The 27,566-nt window shown below is 44.7% G+C and overlaps 1 protein-coding gene across 4 annotated transcripts in view; it reads right to left on the bottom strand.

The window, feature by feature from the left end:
• Positions 1–10,112: 10,112 nt before the first annotated feature.
• FNIP1 (folliculin interacting protein 1) overlaps positions 10,113–27,566 on the bottom strand; it is a 66,357-nt gene continuing 48,903 nt past the window's right edge. For all 4 annotated transcript variants that reach the window (XM_014891565.2, XM_014891563.2, XM_088173745.1 and 1 more), the window contains 7 exons: positions 21,842–21,988; positions 19,830–19,999; positions 16,955–18,380; positions 16,431–16,599; positions 14,526–14,723; positions 14,076–14,191; positions 10,113–13,263 (listed from right to left, as the gene is read on the bottom strand). In XM_014891565.2, coding sequence (XP_014747051.1) covers positions 13,185–13,263; positions 14,076–14,191; positions 14,526–14,723; positions 16,431–16,599; positions 16,955–18,380; positions 19,830–19,999; positions 21,842–21,988 — 2,305 coding nt within the window. In that variant the 3' untranslated portion in view covers positions 10,113–13,184. The remainder of the gene's footprint in view (positions 13,264–14,075; positions 14,192–14,525; positions 14,724–16,430; positions 16,600–16,954; positions 18,381–19,829; positions 20,000–21,841; positions 21,989–27,566) is intronic.

Here is a 27,566-nt window from a genome sequence, read left to right on the forward strand (position 1 = left end):
TCTAGACTTTTTCTTAACTGGCATTCACCTAGATTAAGAAACTGTGAATAAATGCCTGACAGGCAATTTCACTGCTTTATGCAATCAAATACATGCTACTTATTTGTGAAATTCTATGAGAAATATTACAGCATTTGAATCAAGACCAAGACTGGGGAAGACTTGCACTTCTTAGCGTTCCCTTGCTGCTGGCATCCAGGTTTTTTGCAACCACAGGCTTTGCTATTGTACCTTAGACCACAGTGATTCAGTCAGCATCAGATCAGCTTTCCATTGTTTGCAGACATTTGGTACATTTGTAGGAAGATACAGGTCTCTGTGTTTGTGGTTTTGTGCATGTGTATAAACTACAATTTGATTATGAATAAATGTTGCAGAGTTTAGTAGACCCGGTCTAGGCCTGGAAGCCAGGAATGCTTAGTGAAGTCATTGCAAAGTTTTGAAGGCTAAAATTCCCTGTATCATCCTCTGGTTTTAGTCACATGTCAATGCTGTCAGTCTGATTTTTTTGATAAAGAGGGGATAAACAACTCCTGCTGACATGAGTTAGCAAGAGCTCAGCTCCTCCATGCTCTTAAACTGTGTTCCCTCGCCTTGAAGCACTCACTGTCAGGGCCAGTTGCTTTTATCATTTGTCTTCGCAGGATGTCAAGCATCCTTTATGATTCCTTATGATCTCTTATCTGATTTTTAATGACCCTACAGAGCTGTTATGTTTGGTCACAGTTTTGGAGACGAGCACACGACTGAACACACTAAAGGTCATGCAGAAACAGCCCATAGTTATTGATGAACACCCCCTTTTATAGGGGGTTCAAAATTCCCACACTTGAACACCTGATTGGTCGAGGTCTCAACACCGCCCAGCTCACTGGCCAACTAGATGTCTGCATTCAAGATTGAATGGGATTGGCTGGGGTCCCTGGCTTGAGATCAAATCCAACCTATCGTTGTCTTACCCACGGACTTGTTTAATTCTAGGCTGATTGAGTTGGTTCTGTTATGGCAGATTTTGTCTGTGCAGCTTACAGACCAGCTGTAGCTGTCACACTAATGACATATTTAGTTCCCCCATCCAAACACAACCATATGGATGAGATGATATCAGGAAACTCACTGAAACCATTAAATCTCAGGCATGAGGAATTTCCAGAAAGTTCCTGTTTTCAGCATGTCAGTTTTAGTCTTTAAATGCAGAAGCATACAGCCTGCTCACATGATGACAGCAGCATAACAGGACAAATTGTCTTCTACAGACAAAATCCTAACTATTTTTAACTTTAGAAAGATCTGCAGATGACTCTTCCACTCAGTGTGGTTTTCCTCCCTTCGTTCTAGAGAGCCTGCCCTTGGTAATATACAGTAGTTCTGTGTCAAGGGTTATTGATTCCTAACAGTATCCCAAAGCCTGTGGTGGCCTCTTTCAGCCACAGAGAGCAGAAGCTCCCCTGCTTCAGACAGCTGAGATGCTCCTGCTCAGAGACCACCAGACTCTATTTTACCTTCATGCTTCTGAAAGTTGAGACATCCAGAGAGATGGCTGTCCTTCCTCAGGTGCAAGGGAGGGACACAAGTGTGTACTCAGAGGAATGGCCTCACCGGGGCAGAGCAGGAGCTGAAGGTACAGCACCAGAGCCAGCAGAGTTAGACTCCTCCTGGAAGACCTGCTCACTTTTCCATACACCAAACAAGGAGGAACTCTTACTGCAAACCCCATCATCCCACTCTGAGGGGCTGCAGCATCTCCCAGCTGGGAGGTGAGGCTGTGTCCAAAGTACAGCAACTCCTGGAGTGCATGTAGCTTGCCTGAAGGGAGAGGGACGTGATATTTCATCCTGTGCTTTTCCAGTAGATGGTTGTACTGGTTCTTTTTTTAAATGCTAAAAGTACAACCAAACCTTGAATAAAAGGAAGCATTGTGTATGGAGCACAGGAAGAACTTCCTTTACTGTAACTGGTAAGGAGAAAAGGAAATAAAAGCAGAGCAGCAGTTAGATGAAGGTCAGATGATTGTATGAATCAGAGGGTGATGCAAGTTGTTGAATGCACAGCTGAGTGCTCCGCCCAATAAAACAGATGTCACCCAAATACACAAATACAATTTACCTATGATTGCTTGCCCCCATGGAAGTAGTCTTCTTCCTCAGAGAGAGAGGACTGGGTTTTTTAAGGAAAATATTTATTAGGTAGGATAGCAGTGATGACATTAAGGCAGCTGCAATTTCTTAAGATTCTTAGGCATTTCACTCCATGTGGGTGAAAGCATTCCCCAGTCCAAAACACTGAAGAGGTGATGGAGGCTGCTGTTGGGATATTTCCAGAGCTGTGTCTGGAAATGTATTTGCAATTTCCATTAAAAAGGGAAACACAATTGTAGTAGCATGGAAATGGATGGTGATTGCTGCTACCTCTCTGAAAGCATCTTCTGCAGAAGCTGCTCGGGCAGGCACATACAGTCACTGAATCCACACTCACACACACTACAGATAGGTCAGCAAAGAAAGACGGGAAGGGTCTCCTGTATGGAATTCCAGCAAAGTTTATTGCAAAGTCACGCTGAAGGAGTCCAGTGACAAAAGACAGAAAACAATGCAGTGTCCCAGGTCAAGTATGGTGTCAGGGGCCAATGGTCTGTGGGCATAGGGGTGGTACAAGGGTAGGGCAACGGGCAGTGACCTATAAGGAACTGAAGTAGATTAACATGGTGATGCAGACCACCATGGGGGAAGCCTTTTTGTCTCATTCAAAGTAGTGAGGCATTCTCCAAGCCTGTAGCAGATTCTTCCAGGACATTAACCTAGAAGTTTCCCTGGTAGGGTCAAGGGCCTCCATACACAATGAAATTCCTGCAGTGACCTGCTTGGCACATAGCAAGCACGCTGACTTCAAAAAACCCTGACACCAAAAACAATCTTGTTAAGGAAATATCATTTTCAATAGATGCATATGAAGTGACTGCACAAGTGGACCAGCAACCTTTACTTTTCTAGAAAGCTGAGTGGAGCTGCTCTCCAAGTGCCCTTACCTCCCCTCCCTGTGTCAGGGATACTCTCAGTGCCATACCAGCACGCTAAAAGCCATGGATGGTACCAGCAGATATCTCATTACCTTTTTTCAAACTGCTTTCGTGATTTACTTTTTTTTCCAGAGTGGCAGACATTTTCCATGGCAGTCCATTGCATTGGAACAGTTGGATTTCATTGCCATCTTTATCCAAGGCAAAATTGCCTTTGCAGTAGAAGTGTTTTCTTTTATATAAACTATTGCAGTAGTAGTTGCTACTTTGTGAACTATCATTGGGTCTCGTGCTAGGAGGGTATTACAAAAGTGCTGTGCTTTTGAAGAAGATACCAAGAGAAATGGAAACAGTTTGTGGGTTTGCAGTTAAGGAGACCCTGAGCAGGAACCACCCCAGAGTTTTTTCCAGTTGTGGTCTAAAGAAGCATGTGGGCATACATGGTAAAGAATCTGTAATTAAAATTGGCAAGAAGAGTATTGCAGTAAGAAACTGAGAGAGCAGAGCTCTGCAGCACCTTGGGCCCAGGGTAGGAATTACCAGTAAAGCCATGTCGTGGGGTCTGGCAAAATTGTGAGTGGAGACAGGTGTCAGAGACACCCCAAACCTGGAAGTGCAGTGATGGTGGTCCAGCAGATGAAGCTGTCAATAACTTATACAAAAATAGAATAACAGAATGATTTGGGTTACAAGGAACTGTTAGAGGTCATCTTCTTCCAACCCTCTGCCATGGGCAGGAACATCTTTCACTTGACCAAAGCCCCATCCAGCCTCACCTTGAACAATTCCAGGGATGGGGTAGACACAGCTTTTCTGGCTATCCTGTGCCAGAGCCTCACCCCCCTCACTGCAGAAAACTTCTTCCTTGTATCTAACCTAAATTGACTCTCTTTTCGTTTAAAACCATTTAGTTTGAACACCATGGGCAAGGGGCGGGGCGGGGTGGGGGTGAGGGTTCTGTTGCAGTGTTTCCCTCGCTGAAATAATGAGACCACCACATGTTCCAGCAATACTGCTCAGCTGCCTCTTTAATTGACAGCCTTAATGGGAAATAGCCAAACCACATCTAATGAGCTTTCATGCTTTGTCTGTAAGTTATAAAAGCAGAGGACAGGACAAACCTGCTTCTGTTGTTCACGTCCTGAAAAAGTGGGAATTCACCCCATATTTCTGAGACTAATGACTTGCACTGGACAAACCCTGCATGGGCTCCAAGAGGGCCCATGATTTCTTCATTGGAAGGATGAGCTGCTGTAGGAGCTTGCAATCCAGCAAGGTCAGCAGCTTCCCAGCCAGCCAACCTGGGAAAAACAGACAAGGAAGAGAAGTCAACCTCAAAATATCTGAAAAGTTGTATTTAGATTAAGTATTATTTTCTCCTGAAAAATGTGTGTCTGAATTCACAGCTGTGAAGAGCTGCAGTTGCCAGGAGCAATGGGCGTTCTTACCAGCCCAAGACAGAGTCCTTGGTTGTAATACTAAATCAGTTCAAGCCTACAGTTCTTAAAAAACTCTGTTTCCATGAGAAAGGCCTGATTTTCACTAACTTATAATTTAAGAAATAGTTTGAAGAGTTAAGTTGTATTTTGAAAAATAAATTCTCCTTCAGGCTGATGGCTTTTACAACCTAACCAGCCTCAGAAAAATGCCATGTGAAATGACAGAGATCAAGACCTTTAGGTAAACTGTACATGAAACAGAAGCCCTTATTTTTTCATGTCTTTTAAACCCACTGTTAGTGATCAAAATTAGACAAGATTTCTAGTTACAGCTGCTATTAATAAATGTACTCCTTGAAAATGTGGTAGTTAATTTCTTAGGATTCAGTGCACTCAATAAGCTATTGAAAACTATAATTGCTCATGGTTGTAATTTTGAAGTAATTGTAGAAATAGCTATAGAAAAAATGCTGAACATAATCTTTCCAACATATTAAAGTTCTCCAAAGTGAAAGCATGCCTGCCAGAAAAATCAGTCACATAAACCCACTGGTACCCTCTGACCTAAAGTCACTATTTATAGACACCTTTGTAGCACAGTAACTTCTTGCCATTGCCACCCCAAAGGCCCTAAAGGAGGGTGTTTGCTCAGGAGACGTCCTTCCAGTGGCTCTGTGTCAGCACTGGGAGCTGGCCAAGAGACTTGCTGGGGTCACCCCTGCACAGACTTGGGCTTTGCCTTCAGGCTCCCTTACCAGTACGCTCTCTGCTGGCTCCAGGCTGTTTATAAACCACTTTTCCTTTGTTGACATTAGTGAAAATATTCTAGAAAATCATTTGATTAGCCAAGAAAACTAAATTAATGAGCCTTTGGGAAGTAAGAAGCTCATTTCTCAAGAAAATGTTCTCACCCTTCTTCCTCAGCTGAGCTACGTGCACTTCCATAAAAAACACTACCTTCATTTTCAATGCAACTTAAGGAAAACGTTTGTTTTCCATTAAGAACCTAGGACAACCTCCACCTTCAGCTGTCTCACCTGGCCCCAGCACTGCCACTAGTGACACATTCATGTGTCCCAGAGCTGCAACTTCAGCCCATCCTGCTCATGCAGGAAATAATGATGAGAGCAGCATTGGTTGCAATTGCTCCAGCACAGCAGAGCTGCACATGATCTGCACAACACCCTATTCCCCTTTAGTGCTTTTCCATAAGAAGAAAACAGGGTCTGTCCAACCAGTGGAATCCAAGCTCATCCTAAGGAGTTAACAAAGAAGGAAAAGCAAGTTCCAGATTCAACAGACACTGGTTAGTGCTAGAAACTGAACAACGGGAGCAGGCAAAGGCACGGTGGTCAGAGAGAGTTCCTCTCCCTCAGCATTTTAGAAAGCACAGGATAGATGAAATCTTCAAACCAAAAAATACCAGCAACTAAACAATGTCTTTATGGGCTAAAAGGCAGTGGCCCAGGGATGGCCCTGACCACTGGCACCGCAAAGCTCTCCAGGCCCCATGCTCCCCTGTGACATGCATCACAGGAAGTGGCTCCCTCCCGTTCACACAAGGTTCTGATTTTGTAAGGCAAAAAAGATAAGCCAGAGCAGGACATTTCCATCCTGCCACCCCTGTCTCGTTCTTCCTTAAGATTTTTCTTAGTCTATAATTTAATTTCTGAGAAGCTTTATCTACAGAAAAACTGCTACTAAAGGTGCTGGGTTGCAGATCCTTAAGGAAAACAGCAGCAAACTGAAAGCACGAAGGTGGAATGAGAGGTGAATCATACCAGAAGTCCACACCAGCACTCCAACTGGGTGCTCCTCTTACAGTCACGGGCCTGGCCAAAGCTGGGGCATAGGGAGAGCAGCTGAGTCATAAGAAAAAGGCATCTGCTTATCTCCTTAGCTGCTTTGGAAATCCGGGACGAGCCTGCGGCCCAAATACTTCCTTTGAGATGTTACAATAAGGACTGCTGCCTGGGCCGGGATGGCTCATCCGTGCCGCCTGGCAGCACAGCTCTGCCCCGAAGTTCCAGTCCCTCTCTCTCGCTGGTGTCTGAGCACCCAGACAGCTGCCTGGCTGTATGTACTGCAGGGCTCCGAGATAAAGCTCTGGGGAAGCCTGGCCTTGAAACAAAGCGAGTGTCTAGGGCCGAGTCAATCCCAGCAGGAAGCAACCCCGTGGCCAGGTTGCCCTGCAAACCACCTGGGTCAGTTGTTCAGCCCGCAGCACATCGCGGCACTGCCCGGGTGACGATGGGCCGGATTCGGGTTCACAAACTGCCCTGCCCACACAGCTACAGGCTACCGCGCACATTGCTCAATCCACAGAGGTTTTGAGTAACAGGGACCGGGCAGAGGCAGCACCCAGGTGCTGGCGTTTAGCTGACATGCACTGATGGGGAAGGGCACATGTCACCACGATGTCCTCAGGTCATGCAGGATGTTCTTGCTGCCAGGTGCCTCACCACAAACCACTCCTGATGTACTTTAGGTAGCTTTTCCTTATCACTCAGATCCCAAACCACATGACCAGCTACTTGCTGTCACCTGCCTTTACTCCTGCACCTTCTTGTACCATAACTACCAGTGACGGGCATTAAGAGCTCTCTGGGCCCTGCTGCAGCTGGTTCTCAGGAGCACAGCTGAAGGCAGAAGCTCAGACAGTGATCCCCACCCTCAGAGCAGATGTCTTAAGCTCTAGCTGGGAACAAACAGCTGGAACACACAGAGGTTTGGAAATCAAATTCTGCTGCTGTACAAATATTTTTGGTAATTAAAATAAACAAGTACATGGGAGTAACATGCTGCTTCCTGCTACTGTGCTTCCAGCAGAAGACAAGCTGCCAGAGAGCAGAGAGCCTGAGCAAGACCCAAGTGGGTGACATGTAGATGATGGCTCATATGAAGCTGCTTATATCCAGAGGCCACACAACTGTCCAGCCTTGCAGACCAGCAGGTTTTGCTGAGGCAGAAAATGCTCCCAGCAGTGGTCCCTTGGTGGAAGGAGAGTCACAGCACCTCTTCAACACGACCCCTCACACCAGCTCTTCCACCAGGTTCCTGTGGGGACCCACAGCCCCGTGGGATACTCAATGTTGGCACTTTCCATGCCAGCTGGGGCAGGTGCTCTCACTCCTGTTCCTCGGTGCTGAGCTGCCTTGTCCTGCAATGTCTCTTCCTTCCTATTGACCACAGCAATGGGAAAATTAACCACCCCTTTGGGAGAGCTACCAGGCATATTGGGCACACTTAATTTACCTTCCAGCTCCTCTGCCAGAGGACTCTCAAAGCAAAGCCACTGCTGCTGGGGAATCAGGTTTTGCTCCAAAAGCCTGGACAGATCCCATAGGATTTGAACTTGTGGTTCTTCGGCAGTCAAAACAGAAAAGCACTGCTTCCACTAAAGAAGGATCTCCAGCCAGCACTAGGAACACTTGTCAAAACCTGAAGGGCTAGTGTGTTTAGATCTGCCTGTAGCAACAGCAAAGATGATCTTATTGTAGAGGGAAGACAAGAAGGCTGTAGGGGTGGTGTGAAAAGCCCATAACTGCTCCTGTACGACAAAATAAATGAGGGATGGCTGGAACAGAATGTGCATGCTGCAGCACATAAACAGATGTTCCTTGCAGCAGAGACTCAGAAGACATGGGTATCTCTAGGCTCTCTGCTTACTTTTACCTCCAACTACAAGGCCACTATTTTTTAACAAGAAATGTTTAAGAGAGAAGAAAGCAACAGCAGCTCAGCAGAGCTGTTAGGAGCTCTGTGCTTTTGGGCAACCAACACACTGAGCTGCTTCCCACCCCTGGATCCAGAAGTTGTCCTATGCTTACTCTGCTCTAAGCCACAGAAAATAATCATATCCTCTTCTGCAGACCCCTGGGAATAATGTAGGAAATGAGGGATGCCATGGTACTTAGGTGGCTGTGGCTTCCTTTCTGTCTTTGCCTCAGCTAAGTGAATTAGCTTTCACTTTTGTTTCAGGAAAATTAAGGGAATTACAGAAAAGGAGTAACAATACATTAAAAATATTGGCTAGCAAGTACTATGTGCCAGTCTAGCTGGAAAGTTTAAAAAGAAATAAATTCTGGGCATTAACATCACCATTTTCTAGATGCTGCAGTGATTATACTGCTGAATTTACTGTTCACATCATTGCTGCCAAACACCCACGCAGACATATGACTCCAGCCACTATTGCCATCCCCATCAGGAGGACACCTCATGACTGTCTACTATCAGGTGCACTCAGCCCAAGAAGCCCAGCAGGAGGTGTGACAGTGCACAGTGCATATCTCCAGTGTTCTGTAGCAGAGCTCCCAGCGAAAGCCAAGCATCTTCTGCTGCAGATTCTGCTGGAGTTGCCTGCTCGACACCTTCAGTGCTGCTGCGGGACTGCAGGCTCTGCCTTGTAAATCCATCATGGAACAAGTACACCAGGCCAGCAATAACCTCCTGTGTTATCAGTATTACAAAGGCAAGGTATCCTGTGTTAATTGCTCTGTTGAGTCACCCACAGGAAGCACTGAGCCATTGATAGAGTGTTACTTGGGATGCCAAGAGAGAAGGCAGTCAGAGCAATTCATCCCTGTGCAGAGGGAAAACTCACGGTGGCGTTACAGGGCCAGTTTAAGCACCCAAGAGTCGGTTGTTGTGGCTTTCATTCTTTTGCGAGGACAAATTCCATTCTTCCAAACACTCCCATCATGGGCATCCTTTTACAAGACAGGACTTGGCAGGTGCAAGTGGAAATCCTAGAAGGCTCCTGTGCTGTCTGGCTGTGCTGCATGTGGGATGCACAGTGTTCTCTGCCAGCGGCCGGTCACTGCAAGACAGGACTCAGGGACACTAACCTCAGCTTGTCCCTCAGCTATCTTGCACCTCGCATGTGGCAAGGGCACCAGGGGCAGATAGGCAGCAGGGCAGGAAACCACGTAGCATTTATCAAAGTAGAAGATGCAGCTGCTTTGGGCAAAGGTTTCCATCTTCTGCTTGTCTTTTCTCCACCCTTTGGGAACACAGGACCTTACTTAACCCAGATGCTCTAAAGCCTCATTTGTACACTCTGCTACATCTTCCTAATTGCGTTTCCTGTTGTATTATTATTACTTCCCTTTTCTTGGCAGCACTGTTATCACAATTTGAACTTAAATTTAATAAAACGTTATGAAGACTCCTCAATAACCTTCATTCCTGTACAGTGGCCCAGAGAGAGAAAAGAGATTGTACTCAGGCAGATGGGCACAAATACAATGACAAACACAATTGCAAATACCTGCGTGACAAACTTCTTCACAAATCACTTTAGGAATGAATGTATGAACCAGTGGAAGACAATGGCTTACTGCTTGTGTTTGTTCACCTCACACAAAGTCAAGGATCAGTACAGACAATCAGGACCTCCCTCTCATCTCACTATTGCTTTCTGGGGGTCCAATAACATTCACAACTGAAGGGACAGCAAGTTCAATCACAAATTCCTATCTGAAACAATTAATTACTTACGAGACCCCAAAATAAATGGCTGCAGCACTTCCAAGTGCCAGAATCAATGCCCCAAAACTGGCAACTGAGAGGAGACAGGTGTCAAATGTGAGATGGTTCACTCACCCATGGACTCAGAGCACACGTCAAAAAAGGGACACAAAAGGTACCAGAACTAAACTGACATACTGTATTTATTGCACAAATTTCCCCTAAAATTGGGAATGGTTATTATAATACAAGTGCACATCTTGGGAAATATATACAAAAACAGAAGAGATAACAAGTATGTACATTTTACTCAGCATTTTACAAGTACCACCACCTAAATAATTTAGAGAAAGCAAAACATTGTCATAAAACATCTCTAAGAACTAATAGGGAAACATATGCAAGGTGTAAAATCTGTTCTTTTAAACAGTTGTTTGTTCTTAGCAGCCCAGTGTTTGCCAATTGCAACAAAATCAAATGTGCTAATTTGTGTGCCTAGTACACTTAGGTTTCAGCCAGAAAAGAAGACATGTTAAAAATGGAGATTGGGAATAGTGGAAAGAAGAAATCGAACATTAGTTTTCTATTCACATAAAAGAATTGTGATATATTTTAAAAAGTCAATGCTATATCCTGTAAAAATATTTTTTTGTATTATTTAACAAACAGACATACGTACCACATTGTTTATGTACCCAAAAAGTTAACTCACAGGAAAACTTCCCATCACGGAAGGGTTTTGGCTGTGTTCTGCCTACAATACTGCTGAGAGGCGGAGAGGGTGCTGCCATGCCAGGAGGGACTGGCACTGTTCTGTGGGAGGATGACGAGGAAGCTCCATCTGTGGCTGCTCCATCTCGGACTCACTGAACACATCATTAACGCCATTACCAAGTGGTGTTAGGCAGAGGGAAGCAGAGAAGGTGCCACCCAAGAGCGATCTCCTTCTAGTCTCATGTTAATACTAATTGAAAGCCATGCAAGGGCCTTTCTGGAGCGTCTAACCCATTTCAAAGTGACCCCAACAATTCGTGCAATAATGGATCAAATGAGGATCAATATTCTCCTCTAAGGATCATTATAAGCACAGTCCTGGGGGATGGCAGGGTGAGGGTGCAGCTGCCCAGCTTTCTGAGGACGTGCTGTGGATGAACTCACCTATGGAACCTTCCCAGGCACAGGCAGAAACCCTCCTCTGCCAGCCCCAGCTGCACAGACACCGCCAGGTGACCACTGCCAGCCTATGCATAACATGGTATCCTAACTACTGCCTATACCATATATCCTAGCAAAGAGTTAAACGTTCATGTTCTGAGTGCAAGCCTATATTTCATTAGAAATGTGTTTACACAACTGGGCCCCTGTTTTGTGCTCATTCCAAAAGCCAGATGTCATATAATTGTGTGGCAAGGAAAGGATATTTGAAATATGGGAGAAACAAATCCCTAGATCACATATTGATATATCTGATATCTATATATAATATATATAGGATATATATCACATATATCAAAACATGAGGTTTTCCCCTGCAGCAGTCAGCATTAGATTTTATATACAAAGGAGTTTCCAATGATACTGCCTGTATTAATGCTGAGGTCACTTCCTGACGTAGAATCAGTCCTACATGGAAGGGAGGGGTGGGTTTGACACATAGATCTCCCTCGAACAAAGTTTCAGGTGACAGATTTTAAGTCGTACTGAAAAACTACTCTAGGTGAATCCTGGCCCCAGAGAAGGAAGGGAGGAGAGTTCTGTCAGAATACAGAGGTGGGGCAGGGATCTCTCCTATTGTTTTCAAGTTTATCAAATGGTTAAAATAGATTTGTACTTAAAGTAACTCTGCAAACAACAATAGCAGGCATGCTGTACGATTGAAAAGATGATTACAGAATGATGTATTTATAGAAATTTTATAGAGTTTAGCAACCAAGTGAATATGTGTCTCCTACTTGTGTGGATAATCCATGAATTTCAATATACTAAACCAAACAGATGAAAACAGAAGCTAAAAATCAGCAACATTAATTGGCTGCTAGGACAAATATGCAAAACAAAGCCTAGAATGAAGTCTCCAGTTAAACTGAGGTAGTAGAGCCTTCAAAAACATAATCCATCTCCCACTGTCTATTTACATTACTTACACCAGGTTGGGTCCATCAGCTACTCATACAGCTATTGTATATACAACGACAAAACCAGTGATGGCTGAGTAATAGAGAAATGGTAAGAATAAAATAAACAACATTTCCTGCTGGTAATTATACAAGTGAGTAGAAAAGGGATTAGAGTCATCTGCAGCAAGGGTGTATTTTTCAAAAAATAATTTGAATATTACTACACTGTGGTGTAATCAATGTTCATTTTTTTGGTAGAACAGTTTTAAAAAATGTATCAATTAGTTACCTGAGCAATTAAGGGTAATAAGTCTACTCCTTTTGTCCCCAATGCTTTGGTATAATTTTTTCTAGTTAATTCTTTCAATAGCTGACTGACTGCTGTAAAAAGAATATGATGGTCCAAGATTTTATAGATCATAAAAAATCAGAGGTAATTGTCATATTCTGGGGAACCCACGGGGAGATTTCAGCCACTGCTCTCTTTAGATTATTTTTAACATTTTGATTATGTTGAGGAAGAAAAGCATCATTTAGTATAAAGCAACATTTAAACATTATAAACATTTAATACTGGTTACAGCATCCAGCCAAGAAACTCCATTGCTAGTTTATCTGTTGGCCTCTGTTTTCCATCGCCCTCTGTCTCCCACTTTTCCTCTTCCCAGGAGAAAGATCATAAATAAATTCTGTAGCTGACTGTTATTAACGTGATCCTCATCAGCTGAAGCCTGGCTGAAGGCAGCTGCTCTCTTTTTCAGTTTTGTAAGGGGTGATGGTATCACGTATTTCTCAGAGCAGTTCTTCCTCCATTTCCCAGTGTTAAGTCACAGCCAGCCATTGTGGCAGAAATTGCTAAAAAATGCATCTCTTCAGCTTTGCTAAAATCTCCACTTTTCTGTGGCGGAAATCTTGGGCTTACTCAGTTTTCCTTTTTCCTTTCTTTATCATTTTTTATAAGTGGCCAAGTGGGAGAGGAGAAGTCTCCAACTGTTTGCACACCATGCAGTCATATTTGGAGGTGCTGCAGCTCAACAAGCAGTTTGTTTTACTTGCTGCAAAGAGAAAGAAGCCAGTACAAGTTGTCTTCCACTTTGTTTCCAGAGAAGCAAAAAGTCAAAGTCTGTGGCCTCTGGCATTTTAAAGTAGGATCTGGGCAACGTATGGAGAGTGAGTGCTCGCTACAGCTGCCAGCAAGGGGAGGTCGCTGGATTCAATCCTAAAAGGAAGTAGAAGAGTCAGGTTTAATCCAATGTGAAATGTCGCTGGGCTGAACATGTGTCAGAAGCCACACTGCCTGCTCGAGCCCTAGCACCTGTACTTGGGCCATGGGCTACACACTTCAGCTGTCAGATTGTTCCTCTCACCCCTCCAGATGTGCCTGCTCCCACAGTGTTAGCACTGCCTGAACTCCCACCTGTCTGGTGGGTTTTTAACAGGGCCAACAAATTGGTGAGGAAGCAGATGGGCGAAGGAAAATTCCTGCCTTACCTCAGAATAAAGGGAATAATAGTTGGGGGACACTGCACAGGAGCAGAGGACCTAAAGCTGCCATGTCCAGCATCATACATGCTCTATGTGCCTTCCTGCTCATACTCTACTCCTCTGCAGGAAAACATACTCAGACCCTTCCTATGAACACTCCTTAAATAGCTCCTCTGTACATGTCCTATACCCACAGAGAGGTATTATGTGCCTTACATGACAGAAAGAGTGTTTCCTGCCATGTAGGGAAAGTCAGCCTGGAGGAATCAGGTGCTCCATGTTGTTCAGGGATGACTGACCAACTAAGAAGGGAGTTTGATATGTTCCAGAGTGCTGAGCCCATCTTTCTGCCCACAGGGAAGATAGAAAGGCTGAGGGATCCTCGTGATTGAGCAATGTCTAAGGAGAAGCCTGAAGCCATGGGTAACTTAGGAGTTCTGGTCCCATTTAGAAATCCATTTCACTGTGCTTAGGAACAAGCCCAGGCAGAGCGTGTGGCACTCGGACACCCAGGGTAGCACTGCTGGGAAAAGTTCGTGACCATACCCCAGCACCATGCCTAGCTCCTTGACGTGGACTCTCATCTGGCCCTTGAGATACTCGGACAGCATCTTGCTTTTGAAGTAGAGTTCCTGCAGCCGATCTTCCAGGTGCATCACACACTAAAAAAGGAAAGGGAGTTGTGTCAGGGAGAAGACAGAACCAAACCAGAAAGCAGATCCCATACCCCTGTTGACTGTTCTGTGGCTGTGTCTAGGTGAGATATTCACTGGCAGGCTTTCATTTTTGAGCAGAAGCCTTTGATTACATATTAAATCAAAATTAATGAGGCAGCTGTTTTGATTAGAGTGGCATTTCAATAGGCATCATAACAGCTACACCAGAAGTTGCACTGGCTAGGAGTACAAACACTAGGTAGAGCCTTAGATATCTTTAACCTTTGAGGTTAAAGGGTGCTTCAAAACCATCGCCCTCATGACTTTCATTTAGACTTACAAAATTTGGAGATAAATTATGCTTGTAAAGCTGAAGAGTGGAATGAAGCAGGTTGGAGATGAGACTGGAGACTAACACTTCTTTTCCTAGTTTATTCTCAATCATTCGCCTCTGGCTACTGGCCACTTGCACGGTCCATTTGTCCATGTCTGCAATAATGCAGACAGCTTCTGCAATGGGCTCGTCCAGAACAGGGTGCTAGGAACAAAAAATGAAGAGCAGAACCCTAAGAATGACAAATGACAGCGGTCTTTTCACAAAACTTCACCATCCTGGATGGTAGGACAGCATCACTGGATAGCAGCATAGCATTCCAGACACTGTTTCACCTAAAATAATACATCTGCCCACATTGTATTCCATCCATTAAAACCAGAGGTGTTTTGTGAGCAAGGCACAGTCTTAGAAGGATAGTGGCTATTTTAGCTTCTCCTACAGGCTTTAAAGCATGTCACTGACTGACAGCTACATCTTTTGGTATTTGATATAAAGAGTTCTGACATAGCTGAAGGATTTTTTGAACTCCTAAAACTGAAAGCACCAAAAATCCAACTTGCTCTTTAGTGTGGCTGTGTTAACAAGGTCAGATTATTCCAGGCTGTCACTGGTTTTCCTTCAAGGGAGGCCAACGCAGGGAGTTAGGAACCAAACCTGTATCTTGCCATTCTACCCTGCTGGTATTCCACCTCTCCAAAGCCATGAAAAAGGGTTCAAAAAAGGGAGTATTTGGGAACCCACTGTCCTTCTCTAATAAATTTTCTGGGTTGAACTGTTAGCAATTATCTTCTTCCAAAGAGTCAACAAGGGCTTCACACAGGCACTGGGATCCAGTTACTGTTTTACCTGAAGATTAGCATAAGTATCTCTCTCAGGCTGTATTTCAGACACATCTGTGCCACAGCAGCAGGTGCCTCACACTGCTGACTCTCTCACCTGAAGTTCAATTACACTTCCCAAATAGCTTTAAACAAGCCCCTGGAACAACCACTCAGGGAGCAAAACTACCCTGTCGGGCTGGGCACAAGGTAGGGGGACAGGGGGCATGCAGAGAAGGGCTGCAGGTCTAATGCACATTGTTTAAATGAGAAGCAGGGAAAAGGGGGAATTTTTGGAAGGTCTCAGGAAAGTGGCTGCTCACCAGTCCATTCTTCCTTATTCTCTGGGGAATAAACTAGACGAGAGCAGATGTTACACTTTCAGTGACAGCCTGCTTTCTACTTCTTTCCTGGTAAAAGGAGGAGGAAATACCAAACTTCCTATCATGCCCCAGTTCATCTAGGGAAAAACTGTTGTGGAAAAGAACTGATCTCCAACATGTCTGAAGCATGAGTTCCCTTCAGACTATTATCTTTACATTGATTTCTCCTTTTCCAATGAAACACTGTTGGACACATGGACTACTACACTAAAGAAGGAGCAATGTCTCCAAAAAACTGCTCATTCGTGATGGAGAACATTCTGCTGCACAAGCAGCAGCACATTGGTCAGATATACAGGGACAGGAAGGAGCAATGGGAGCTTCTGCACCACTGCAGAAGGACTCTGTGTCCAGGAAGAGAGGCACAGCATATGGGTTTGTTTAACATCATTCCATCCTGTGGGGAAACAACCATCAGCTGCTAAGCCTACAGGAGACAATGATACGGCTTAGCACTGAGATCCATCTTCCCAAGCACAAGCCTCCCAGCTGGCTTCAGTGGGAGTCTGACCTTTTGTGCTCCAGATGTGCAGTGAAATATCCACGTTTTTCAGATTAATTGAGAGAGGAGAAAAAACTGGTGACCTGGGAGAAATCTGACAGGAGCAGTGACAGGAAATATTTCCACTTCCAGCAGGTTTGTACCTTCACAAACATTTATCTTTCCCTACTGTGAGAAATACATTTACCAAATATAGCTTAATTACCTGCACAGCATGAGACAAATCTGACACCAAACAGTGCCTCAGCTTTTCATCACTTCCTATTCCTTGCAAAACAAAGTCAGGCACATAAGATGAACAGTAGCCTCCTAGTAAGGATCTTCCAAAGTTGGCAATACTGGGCTGGACAGAGTTGACTTCAACTAATTTTGACCTGCAAGAAAGGCGTATCAAAGAGATGTACAACAGTAAACAGCAAATTCAGCTTACAGAGGTTGCATTTCTACTTTTTTCATATCTCTTCTAACTTGAAGTCAAGCATTTTTTAAAAGGTTTACAGTCAGCTTTTGCAGTCAGCTTATCATGAAAGCAGAGAATACAAACTAAGACCACAATACACCATTAGTATTTTTTTCCAGACCATTGATCTCTCAATATTTCTCAACAACCAGCAAGCTCAAGAGACACTTTTCCAACCCCTGATGCCAAGTTAGGCTACAGTCCTCTAAATACGTGACATGAGAAGAGGCTCCATCCTTTTTATGCTGTTAGTGCTGAACAGTACTTACCCAGGGAAGGGAATCTCATATTCCTCTGCCCAGTCTTCTTGCTCTCCTCCATAATAGTTACTGCCCAGTCTACTTAGATCATGGCCTGTATCCTCACTTTCGCTGTCACCCAGGGCACTGTCTGAACTCTCATTTCTTGGAATGTCCCAATCAATTCCTGGGGCAACCTTTTTCTCTACATTTTCTCTGTCCCCATGGGGGACACAAATTGAGATTTTCTCTCTTTGGTCCTGCTCATTAAAGCAGTTTTTGTAGGTCTCTTGTCGAACAGAGTCCATAAATTTACAAAATTCACTAGGTGGTTTGCAAGTCTTTGTACAGAGTTTTTTAGAAAATTCTAAACTACTGTTGTGAGCAAGAAGGTTCGTAGCTGCTTGTCCTGGAATATCATCAATAGTCCGGGTTTCAACTGAACTGTCATCAGTGAAATATTCATCAAATAGACTCATGCTCTCAGCACTGCATAAGTTTGGGTTCCAGCTCTGATGTTCACTAGAAACTTGAGGAAAGGATTCAGCTGTCCCACAGTCTTTATTTTGGTCCTCAATAGTTTGTTTAGCTTCACAGTTCTGATCAGCAGACACTCTTGCCTCTGCTGCTGGTGGGCTGTGATGCCTGGCAATTTGTTCCACTACTGCCTGACTTCTCAATTCAATGTCTGAATCAGGTGACATGGAATCTCCAATGAGGAATGTCACCTTTGTCTGAGCCTCGGCAGCGCTGCGTGGAAATATGTCCATGAAGAGCTTATCAGGAGGCTTTTTCTCCACAGCAATCCCAGGTGTCCTTGCCCCACCTCCCACCTGGATGCCTGGCTCCAGCGCATCCTCATTCCTCCACGTACTTGCTGTTGGCTCCAAACAAGATTCTGTTCCCATGCGTTTCTCAGGCAAAGCGGACCCTGTGCATACCACAGTCTCTAGTTTGGTATCCAGGCAGGGCCTTGGTTGCGTCACATCCACAGCATCTTCCTGGCTATCCTCAGGAACGATGGTTCTGTTCTCATCTGAAGAAGATTCCAGCTCTACCTTAGGAGTACTTTGCATGTCTTCTCTCTCTTGCTGTGCAACACCTTCTATGTTCTGTGTAAGAGAAATGGGACATTTGCAATATTTACAGCTGCAGTTGGGCGCTCTCATCTCTTCCGACTCAGTGGGTAGCAAGTTGCCCCTGTTCTTATGCATTGTGACAAGCACATACTCAGACTCTTCCACTTCTCCTTTCTCCAGCGTGGTAGTGATAACAGTGCCAGGCATGACAATGGCCTCATCTTCCCCATTTTCCAGAAGGTGTGTCTCTTGAAGTTCAGAGCATCTGATGAAGTAAGTGAGGAAATAAAGCAACCTCTGGACCAGGTCATGTCTTTTGCCAACCACGACTGTTTTTGCTAATCTCACAGGTGATCCGATGGCCCCATACAGGTCTCCTAGGACAGGAAATTAAACAATTATTTGGCATCTTTGCAATAATTTATTCTTCTAACAGCCAGCTGTTGGGCCAGTTTTCAAAGACCAGATCTATAAGAGAGAAATACTAAGACAGCAGAGGAACAACAATAGTGCTGTATTTTGTTTTCAACAAGAGAATACCAAAGATGCTGTTGATACCATCTGTAAGGTGAGCCACTGGTCAGGGGGACATCTGATCTCACACATCAGGGAGTATTCACACCACCTCACTCCAGCTTTGGAGGCTCATCTCCTGGAATCCTTATACAGCCATGGCAGAGAGGAGGCACCTGTGCTGAATTACCCTCAAGAGTCTGGAAATTGGGCTGGACTTTTACCCACAAGAGAAAACTATAAAAGAAACAAACCTATGCCAGGAACGAGAATAAAAAGTGACCATGGAAGGTGCATGGCTGAAGCCAAGCTCCTTCTCTTCCCCTCCTTGAGTTCTGTTATGGGTTGGATGGGGTGTTCTGGCTGTACTTGAGTCACCTGGGGAAGTGCCCGTGCCTGTGCCCGTGTGTTCTGGAGGTATTAGGGCACTGCATGACTGCAGAGGTGAGAGGACAAGGAGTCCTCTTGAAGGCCACCCTAACCACAGTGGGTCCCTCAAGTCACATGAGGCCTGAAATCAAGTTTTCTTGCCAACACCCTGGCCATTCCTACCTCTACAATAATAGGACAACCTCACAAAACCTTCCCTTCCCTTCCCTTCCCTTCCCTTCCCAAACCTTCCCTTCCCTTCCCTTCCCTTCCCTTCCCTTCCCTTCCCTTCCCTTCCCTTCCCTTCCCTTCCCTTCCCTTCCCTTCCCTTCCCTTCCCTTCCCTTCCCTTCCCTTCCCTTCCCTTCCCTTCCCTTCCCTTCCCTTCCCTTCCTCCATGAGAGTGTGTGTGCAGAGCAGGACCTCACCTGCTCTTCGCTACTGGGCAATTATCAGATAGTATGACCAGCTACACCACTGACTGGGCTCTGAGACATTCCCTGGGGGTTGCCAAGCTATGACTTCCTGTTCTGCAACCCTCTGTTGTATTAAAAGTCGGTGCACTTCTGATCAAAAGATTAATTTTCTTGATTTTCTCATTCCAGAATGAGGCTTAATGATAGTGGAATCCCAAAAATTAAAAGCAGATTTTCCTTATAGCAGGAGAAGAACCAGAGGAGGCCTGGAATCCTCCACCAGAGCAGGTGACCTTACGGGACCCAACATAGATGACTAAAGAGTGCTTTACTTTTTGACTACATTTTATAATAGATAATGTCTTAAAAACTTAAGAGTATAAAAAAATACAGTGACCACCTCTAAGCTTGAAACACACTTTTGTCTCATTTTATATTAAAAAATAAATAACCTGGGAGGAGAGTAAACCACCTCATGCACTCCCATTTATGTAAAGCTGCTGAGGGTTTAGAGGTATTTGCCACATACCAAGCTGAGCCCACAGTGGGTTGTAGGGATGAGTTTTGGCCAGCATGTCCACACTCTGGGAAGAATGCTTCTCCAGGAAGATTCTTATGGGTGGCTGGCCGTTCGGCATGACAGTGGGGACCCAGGCCAGGTGGTTAGTCAGCACTGCAGTCAGCAAAGCAGGTAAAAACCTGAAAGCAAAATGTTCAATATGTTTTTTTTTTCCAGATACACACTGAAGATATTGAATTCACAGCAGCTCTAATCTATGTGGATCAAGGGTTAAAGAAACAGCCTTACAAAATCAGCAGAGATCATCCCTTCAGTCTTGGTTCCTTGGGGAGAGAAACAGTGGCTGAATTCTCTCTCCTACCCTGGCAAAGCTCTTATTTAGAGCACATATTTCAAGTATATAACATCTCAAAACCAATTTATTTTATTCACTATAAGAAAGCAGTGACACTGTATGGCCCCTGTACTCCAAGAAGATTCCAAACCCTTAAGACTTGTGACTAAGGAGGAGAAGGAAGACCATTGTTAGCAAACCTGTAAAATAGCTGGGTGCTGTGTTCTTTCATCTAACTATTGTGCAATTTCAACCCATATGGCTGCTCCTTTTCGAAAACAACCCCCCCCCCCCCCCAAATTCTGTAGCTCAGCCAGAGAAGCTGTGTTCTTACGCCAGCAAAACAGTTTTCACTGGCTAAGCAATTAAGGTGAAAAAACCTTCCTGAAAAACGTTAACTATCTGATTTACTGCAATGATAGAGCATGGTTTCTTCTCTGTAGAGTTTTTCCAGTCAGTTTTCCTGGCAGGAACATGGCCCAGGAGGCTCCACACACCAACACATGGTGCTGGTGGCCACAGTGGCTCATGTGTGGGGAGGAAAGGAGCCAAATGCCTCAAAACGATGTTATTTGAATAACTTACAAGCGTCAAGAACCCTACAGCTTTCATGCAGCCACACTACAGACAGCCAAAGGAGGAGAGGAGATTTAAAACTATATTGGGAAGGATAAAGGGCTTCATTTTTCTCTGGTTTCCATCACTTAAAATCTTATTATATTTAAAATAAAACAAACCCAAATAAATTACTATTTAAAACTAACCAAGATGTACAGGACTCAGAATGGCAGGGATCAAAGGAGACAATCCCAGCAAAGAACTCATCCTAAGAAAATATATTTGCACCCCTCACAACTCCCTGAGGTTTTCTCCCATTGCACTGGGACAGGAGCAGGTGGACCCACAGTGACCACTGTAACCTTCCCATCAGGGGAGAGAAGAGATGACAAAGGTGGTGGCAGAGCTGGAGGATGGGAGCAGCAGCCCCTTCCCACCCTGCAGGGAGCAGTGCACCCGGCCAAACATCTGATCAGCTAGTGCCATTCCCACCCAAACCACATTTGTGCTCTTTTAAGGACTTTAATGGAGGCAAACCCTCTAAAAACTCCTCTACTCATGCCCTGGGGAAAGGAGATGAAGTACTGACAAAAGAGTGAATTTATCAGATTCTCCCCAGTTTATCAGAAACTTTCTTTCTTTCTGAGTTTTCAGCATCTGCTCACAGCTGGGGCCTGAGGCCAGAGAGGTGAGTGAGCATTAATGAGCACAGCAGTTCTTTAGTGTCATTTTAAAATGATTTAAGGTTTGAGAGCAATTTGTGGTATGACAATATTACAAACTCTCAGCTCTTTCTGTGAATGTCTAATCCTGCTTGTCATAGGATAAGTGATTCTGAAAGGTAGGTTAATGCATTTTCTAAGGTATCTTCACCCCCTTCCAGACATCCACACACATCATACACTTCCTATGGACATGTTTCAGATGTTCAGCCTCTACCAACATTTAGAGGATTTTGTGGAGAAGTAGGAATTCCATGAGATAATTTCTTATTTGTTTCAAAAAGAAGGTACTTATGGATGGTCTTTTGATTCTTGGATTACCAGGATTTTAACAACTAATTTAAAAATTTGTTTGAAATAAAGAGGCATAACCACATATGTAATTTAAAAACTAAAATTGACCATACTGATTTTTAGAAGCATTTTCCATCAAGAAAGTGAACTCCTTCATGAAGCGATGGCATAGCTGGTTCTTCTCTGGTGTCCCCGACATCATGGTGAGCCAGACAGGCTCCCCAATCCGTGGCATTGTGTAGAGATTGCAAATAGTTGTTCTAGAAATCAAAACCAAAAAATACAGGAGGTTAAAGAAAAAAAAACAAAAAACCCTAATAACCCAAAAAAACCCCAAACAAACAAAAAAACCTCAAACAACAACAGCAAAGTAGAAATCCCAACTTAAAAGAATCTGTGCAACATTTAGATCCAGCTATCATTTCTATCAGAAACAAAATTTCTCTCAGCAACTATTATCCTAACCATATTGTTGATTAAATAGTACGAATTCACCCTTTACCTCAGAGAATCTCACAGGCTCCTTTACCTGTATCTCACAGGTTCCTCCTGCATCCACCTGACCTGATCCCAAACACAGCAACATTCCCAAGGTCAAGAGCTGCCCTGCTCTGAATGCAGAAGGAATGGATGATTTCTTCTTGCTGTTATCTCCCTGCTTGTCCTTCATTTCATTTAAAACAAACTTCTGCTTTATTTATGACTAGGACAAATTTATACATATCTGACTTATAAAACTATCTTAACGTCCTCCTTGGTTTAAAAATTTTGTGTATCTCCAGGCCAAACCCACCCAAGTGAGGGTATGTAGAGCAGGGAACCAGTTCACATCTTTAGCTTTAAATAGAGAGATGAGAGTCAAAGTCACCCTGTGGCTGTAGCTATTACACACTCACCAAATCCTTTTTGACTCTATAGAGGACAGTAAATCTATGATTAAAAATCGGCTCTGTAGTAAAATACCAGATTAAAATCCCTCAGATTACTGCTAAACTCCTCTAAAATATAAACAAGTTAGAGTTTAATTTTAAGTACAAAGCCTACACTATGACACTATGGGAAGCTGTATTTTTAACACAGTAAAAATGTAAGCCTGAAAAAACCCAAACAGACGTGGAAAATGACTGATCAATTCAGGTTTCTCCCCGCCTAATGCACTACTTTTTCTAGGCAAAGTCTTTTTGTTTTAAAATGCAGATATACATTATCCCATTATCCCTAGCACCACCCCTGATTTATAAAGATCTTCTCTGGATATTGTGGTCTCAAAATTTACAGACACTTTCAGAAACAAAGCTCTGCACACCAGGCAAGCCAAACACACTGCAACAGCAGCTGACAGATCTATGGTTTACTGTTTAAAGTGAAGTCCCCGGAAGTGAGAGCTGCACATCAGCAGCAGCACAGCACATCCTGCCCGGGTGCAGGTGCTCCCCGGGGAGGAGAGAGTCGTCCCACCCTAGGAGGGTACAACACTCCCCAGTTACTTCAGTTACTGGGCACAGAAGCAGCTGGATGGTGACCCCAGAGATGCTCCCCAAAGGGCACAAAGGTGACCAAGATCACCAGGGCTGCTCCAGAAGAAAGAAGGTGAGGGGGCAGTGGCATTCTCTACCTTACTTTTCCTACCAGTTTTCATCGAATACAAAATCCATTATCTGTGCTCACAACAGTCAAAATCAACCCTGTCTTCTTCAAAGGTTAGACCTTCAAATCCTCCATTGTCGGATGTACGATGAGAGCACTACAAAACAGTGTGCTGGAGAGGGAGACAGCTGAGTTACGTCTGCACTCCCTAGCCCCTAAAGGCTTTGCTGTCTGCTGGGTCACTTTGGAGCAGCCTCACCAGCTGCTCCATATTACTCTCTGCCGCTGGTCCTGTCCTGGGAGGAAAGTCCAGCCTGGCGACAGACCTGGGCACAGGTCCTGTCGCCTAGACACAAGGGGGGCACATAGCCAAGGACACTGGCACTGCTTCTGGGGCACCAGAGGGTCTCCAGCAGCACAGTCTTGGGGTACTAGGATTTCATTCCTCTGCAGGGGGCAATCTGGGACTTGGGAGGGTATTATTAGGGGAAAGCTTTCTGTTCACAGCCCATTAACTAGAGTGGATGTTAAAGATGCCACAAAAAAAGAAGAAACCTCAAGTCCAGGGATCTCAAACTCAAGGAGTTTCAAAGCTCAAAACAAGTATAAAAACTTACACCCCCCCAGACACAGCTGACCTGAGAAGCTGAAGATAAACAGCACAACTGAACATAAAATACAGCTTATTTCTCCATCCTACATAAACTAACCCAAGCCAAGCCTCTTGCAGTTCAACTGTTTTGAAAAAAAGAAACTACTTCTATACGACATATTAAAATACTTGTTTTCGTTGAAAAGATAGCCAGAGTCTTGTGATTAGTTATTTACTATTCTGGTAACCCTGGCTGCATCTGCAGCTGATAGTGTTTCCTCTGAGCCAGATCAGATTGCCCTGGCCAATGGCCAGCAGGCATGTGACTGCAGTGCAGGGAACCCTCCATGCCAGCGAAGGCAGCAACGGCACAGAGACCAAGGGCAAAGGATTAACTGCTTCCCAGCTCTTCAAACACCCAGAGAAGCTCTCTGCTGCCAGATAGCAAAGGGCAAAAACGAAAACAAAACAAAAAACCAACATGAACAAACCGTCCTCAAACACTAGAGGGAAGTTAACTGGATTTTAAAAATAACAACCATTAAAAACCCAATTGGCCCCTCTCGTCTTGGCCATCTGCAGCAGCACCCTCCCCCCTCCCTCCTCACACACACCACTCACAACAGCATATGAGGGAAAGCTCAGTTAATGAGAGACTCTGCTCTTTTAAGGGTTCCAGTATATTCAATTTGGTTTATATTTGTAAACGCCTCTGGGAGGCTGAACCCCAGCCTGGGGTTTCCAGGCACCTTGGTCCCAGCAATGAAGCATCAAGCAGAGAGGCCAGAGGAGCCCCTCAGGAGACACCTTCACATCTCACAGGGCTTGAAAGCCAACGAAGCCTAGCCTGGCCAAGCGAAAAGGAAGCCCTGAGCCAACCCCACCCCAATTCCTCCGGGGTCTGCCTGCTCTGTGGGCACAGATGGCAGGAAAGTGAGCAGCCCTGCTCCTACAGACACCACAGCACAACTGCTCCGTGCTTCACCCTCACCCACATACACCCTCAAACCACCCTGGCCTTTGGCCTAGCTTTCAGTACCAATTTTCAGTACCAATCCAAGACATCTTTCCCTGGTGCTGTACAAACCAAACAAGCCAGGTAGCTCCTCATGGATGAAAGCATCCTGCTGCAGCCCCCTTCCTCCACAAGGAAATCACACTGACCCTCAGAACTGTGCTCCTAGAGCTGCTCTGCTATTTAGGAGCCACAACATAATGGCAAAGAAAGAAAAAAATCAGTGGTTTTTAAGTCTTAATTCACATGCATTTGTTCCCTATCCTCTTTCTTTCCTTCCAAAGATGATTCTTCCTTAAAAAGGAACAACAAAGCAAAGGCAATCCCCACTGAAGGGAATACAGGACTGGGGCTCCCTCACAACTCAGTGCCCATGCTGGCACCACTGAGCATAACACACCACTCAGTTCACAGCAGCATAAGCTGCTTAAAAATTACTGGCAGAAAATAGGATCAAATGTGTCTGCCAGAGAGGAGAGAGGTGCTTCCCCCAGCCCTGCGATCAATGTTTCCTTGCCAGCCACACAGGTATTAGTCAGATGTATAATCTGTGTTATCAATGTGCTGCATTAGCCTCAGGGACTAGGGGACCCAAAATGTTTATGCAGGTACAGTAGCTTATTTTGTAAGTCATGTGTCTGCACAGCTGACATCCACAGAGAGTTCTAAGCCTCTAAGTCAAGTGTTAATAGCTAAACCTATCAGTGCTTTAGGAAATTAAAATTTGCTGTAAAGTGACTAATGATGCAAAGGTAAGCCTGGAGCTGGGCACCAAACTGATGGCAAATTTACCAGCAGCCTCCATTTGCAGCAGCCTGGCCCTTTGAGAGAACGCAGCTTTGTTTTTCCCCAGATAAGACAAAAAGAGCAAAGAAAAGCTCTGCTTTGCTGCCTTCTCTTCTCCCCCTTCACTACCAGCAGGTAAATGCCTGCTGACCCAGCCCCCTTTTTGCAAGCAGTGGAGTGACCTACAGCCACAGCCCCTACCCTGCAAAGGGGGACTCGGGTGGCATGGTACCTTCCCTGATCAGCAGGGCAGCACACCCCCAATGCCCACTGATCTGAGTTTATTCTGATCACTAGATGAGTGCACATCGGCTACTCTTGAGCACCTCTGAAAATCTGGGGGGTTTAAAGAAAAACAAGAGAAATATTCTCCTTAAAACCAACCAGACTGCAATGAGTTAAACCAGCAACAGGATTACACATTAGAATCACCAACTCACTGAAGTCAGCACCCTTCTTCCCTCCAGCACAATTTGCTAAGAGGACAAGAATCAACACAAGTCTCAGGTTCACCAAAGGACTCCTGACTTCCCCGTGACTTCAGTGGGAAAGCAGACACCTAAAGAGATAATAGTATCCTAAATGTGTTTGCTAAACCTGTGCCAAAGTATCTTTGCATCCAGCCTTTGATATTTAAATATATCACTCTCTTCTTACCAGACATATCCTGCATTGCTTTGAAAAGCAAGGGGGTCTTGCATGTCATAGAAATGAGGATGACACATGCTCTTGCATGTCACAGGGGCACACGGACCCAGCCTAGACTGGGGGCACCAGCTGTTGCCCACCTCTGAATGCAATCCCTTAAAAAACCCCAACAAAACCCAAAATTGCCAAAGGCTGCTGCCCCAGGAAATTAATTTCTATAAAATTAAACTGGATTTGATTTACTTCATTACACTATTAAAGAGCAATATTTATATCACCATGGAAACCTCTGCATAAAATTGGTGGTTACATGCTCCTAGTGCGGGTTATGCAATGGCCATGTAATGGGAATGATCCCAGCTCCTGGTGTGCAATGAGTGCCAACCTGCCCGTGTCCCCTGTGATAGTACTTTCTTCCTCAGCATGACCACAGCAGCCTTCTTCTCCCCACCCCAGCTGAGCGTGCCTCCAGGAGGAAAAGTCAGCACAGGGGATTTGGCCTGTGTTTTCAGGGATTTTTTTTTCCTACTTTTGACTCGGGATAGGTGCCTCTCCCCAGCCCTCTGGAACTGTTTAACTTGGAAGGACAAAGGAGAATGGGCAAAGTCTGCTGAGTATATCTTGAGGGAGAATGTTTTGGGAAGAAGGTTTGGAAAACAGCTGGGGAGCTAGCATTAAGAGAGGGTGGGAAGGCATAGAAATGGCTCAGGGAGAGACCAATGAGGAAAGGCAGAGCAGAACTGTGCGAGTGAAGGAATCATCATGGCTGCTCCGAGTTGTTGAACTTGTCTCAGGCCCCTGGACAGGATCAGTGGCTCCCAGCAGTCATGAGCTCCCTGTGCTCCCTCTCTTGGACAGCTTATCCCATCCACCTCTCACCACAGGCCCCATGCTCCCTCTTTTCTGTCTTCTGTCCCTACAGGACATATCCTCTGCCTACCCTTGTGACTGCCTAGAGGTGAGCTTCTAAAAAAATTTAAAATACGCTGTGCCTTCATCCTGCAGCGCCACATAATCCATGGCATTCAGACAGGAAGTGGAATTGTAGAAAAATAAGTGAGCTCTCAGGATCCTTCTCTGTTCAGTAAAATACATCCTGATGTCAGAAATTTCTTTTCATAACATCAGAGCATGGTCTTCAATAATGTCTCTAAAAAGTAAGTCTACAGTGGTTGTAAAAGGAAGAACCCTGCCACGCCCATCTGAGAGG

This window comes from Sturnus vulgaris, chromosome 15 (assembly GCF_052056855.1).
Source record: "Sturnus vulgaris isolate bStuVul1 chromosome 15, bStuVul1.hap1, whole genome shotgun sequence".
NCBI classification, from domain to species: Eukaryota; Metazoa; Chordata; class Aves; order Passeriformes; family Sturnidae; genus Sturnus; species Sturnus vulgaris.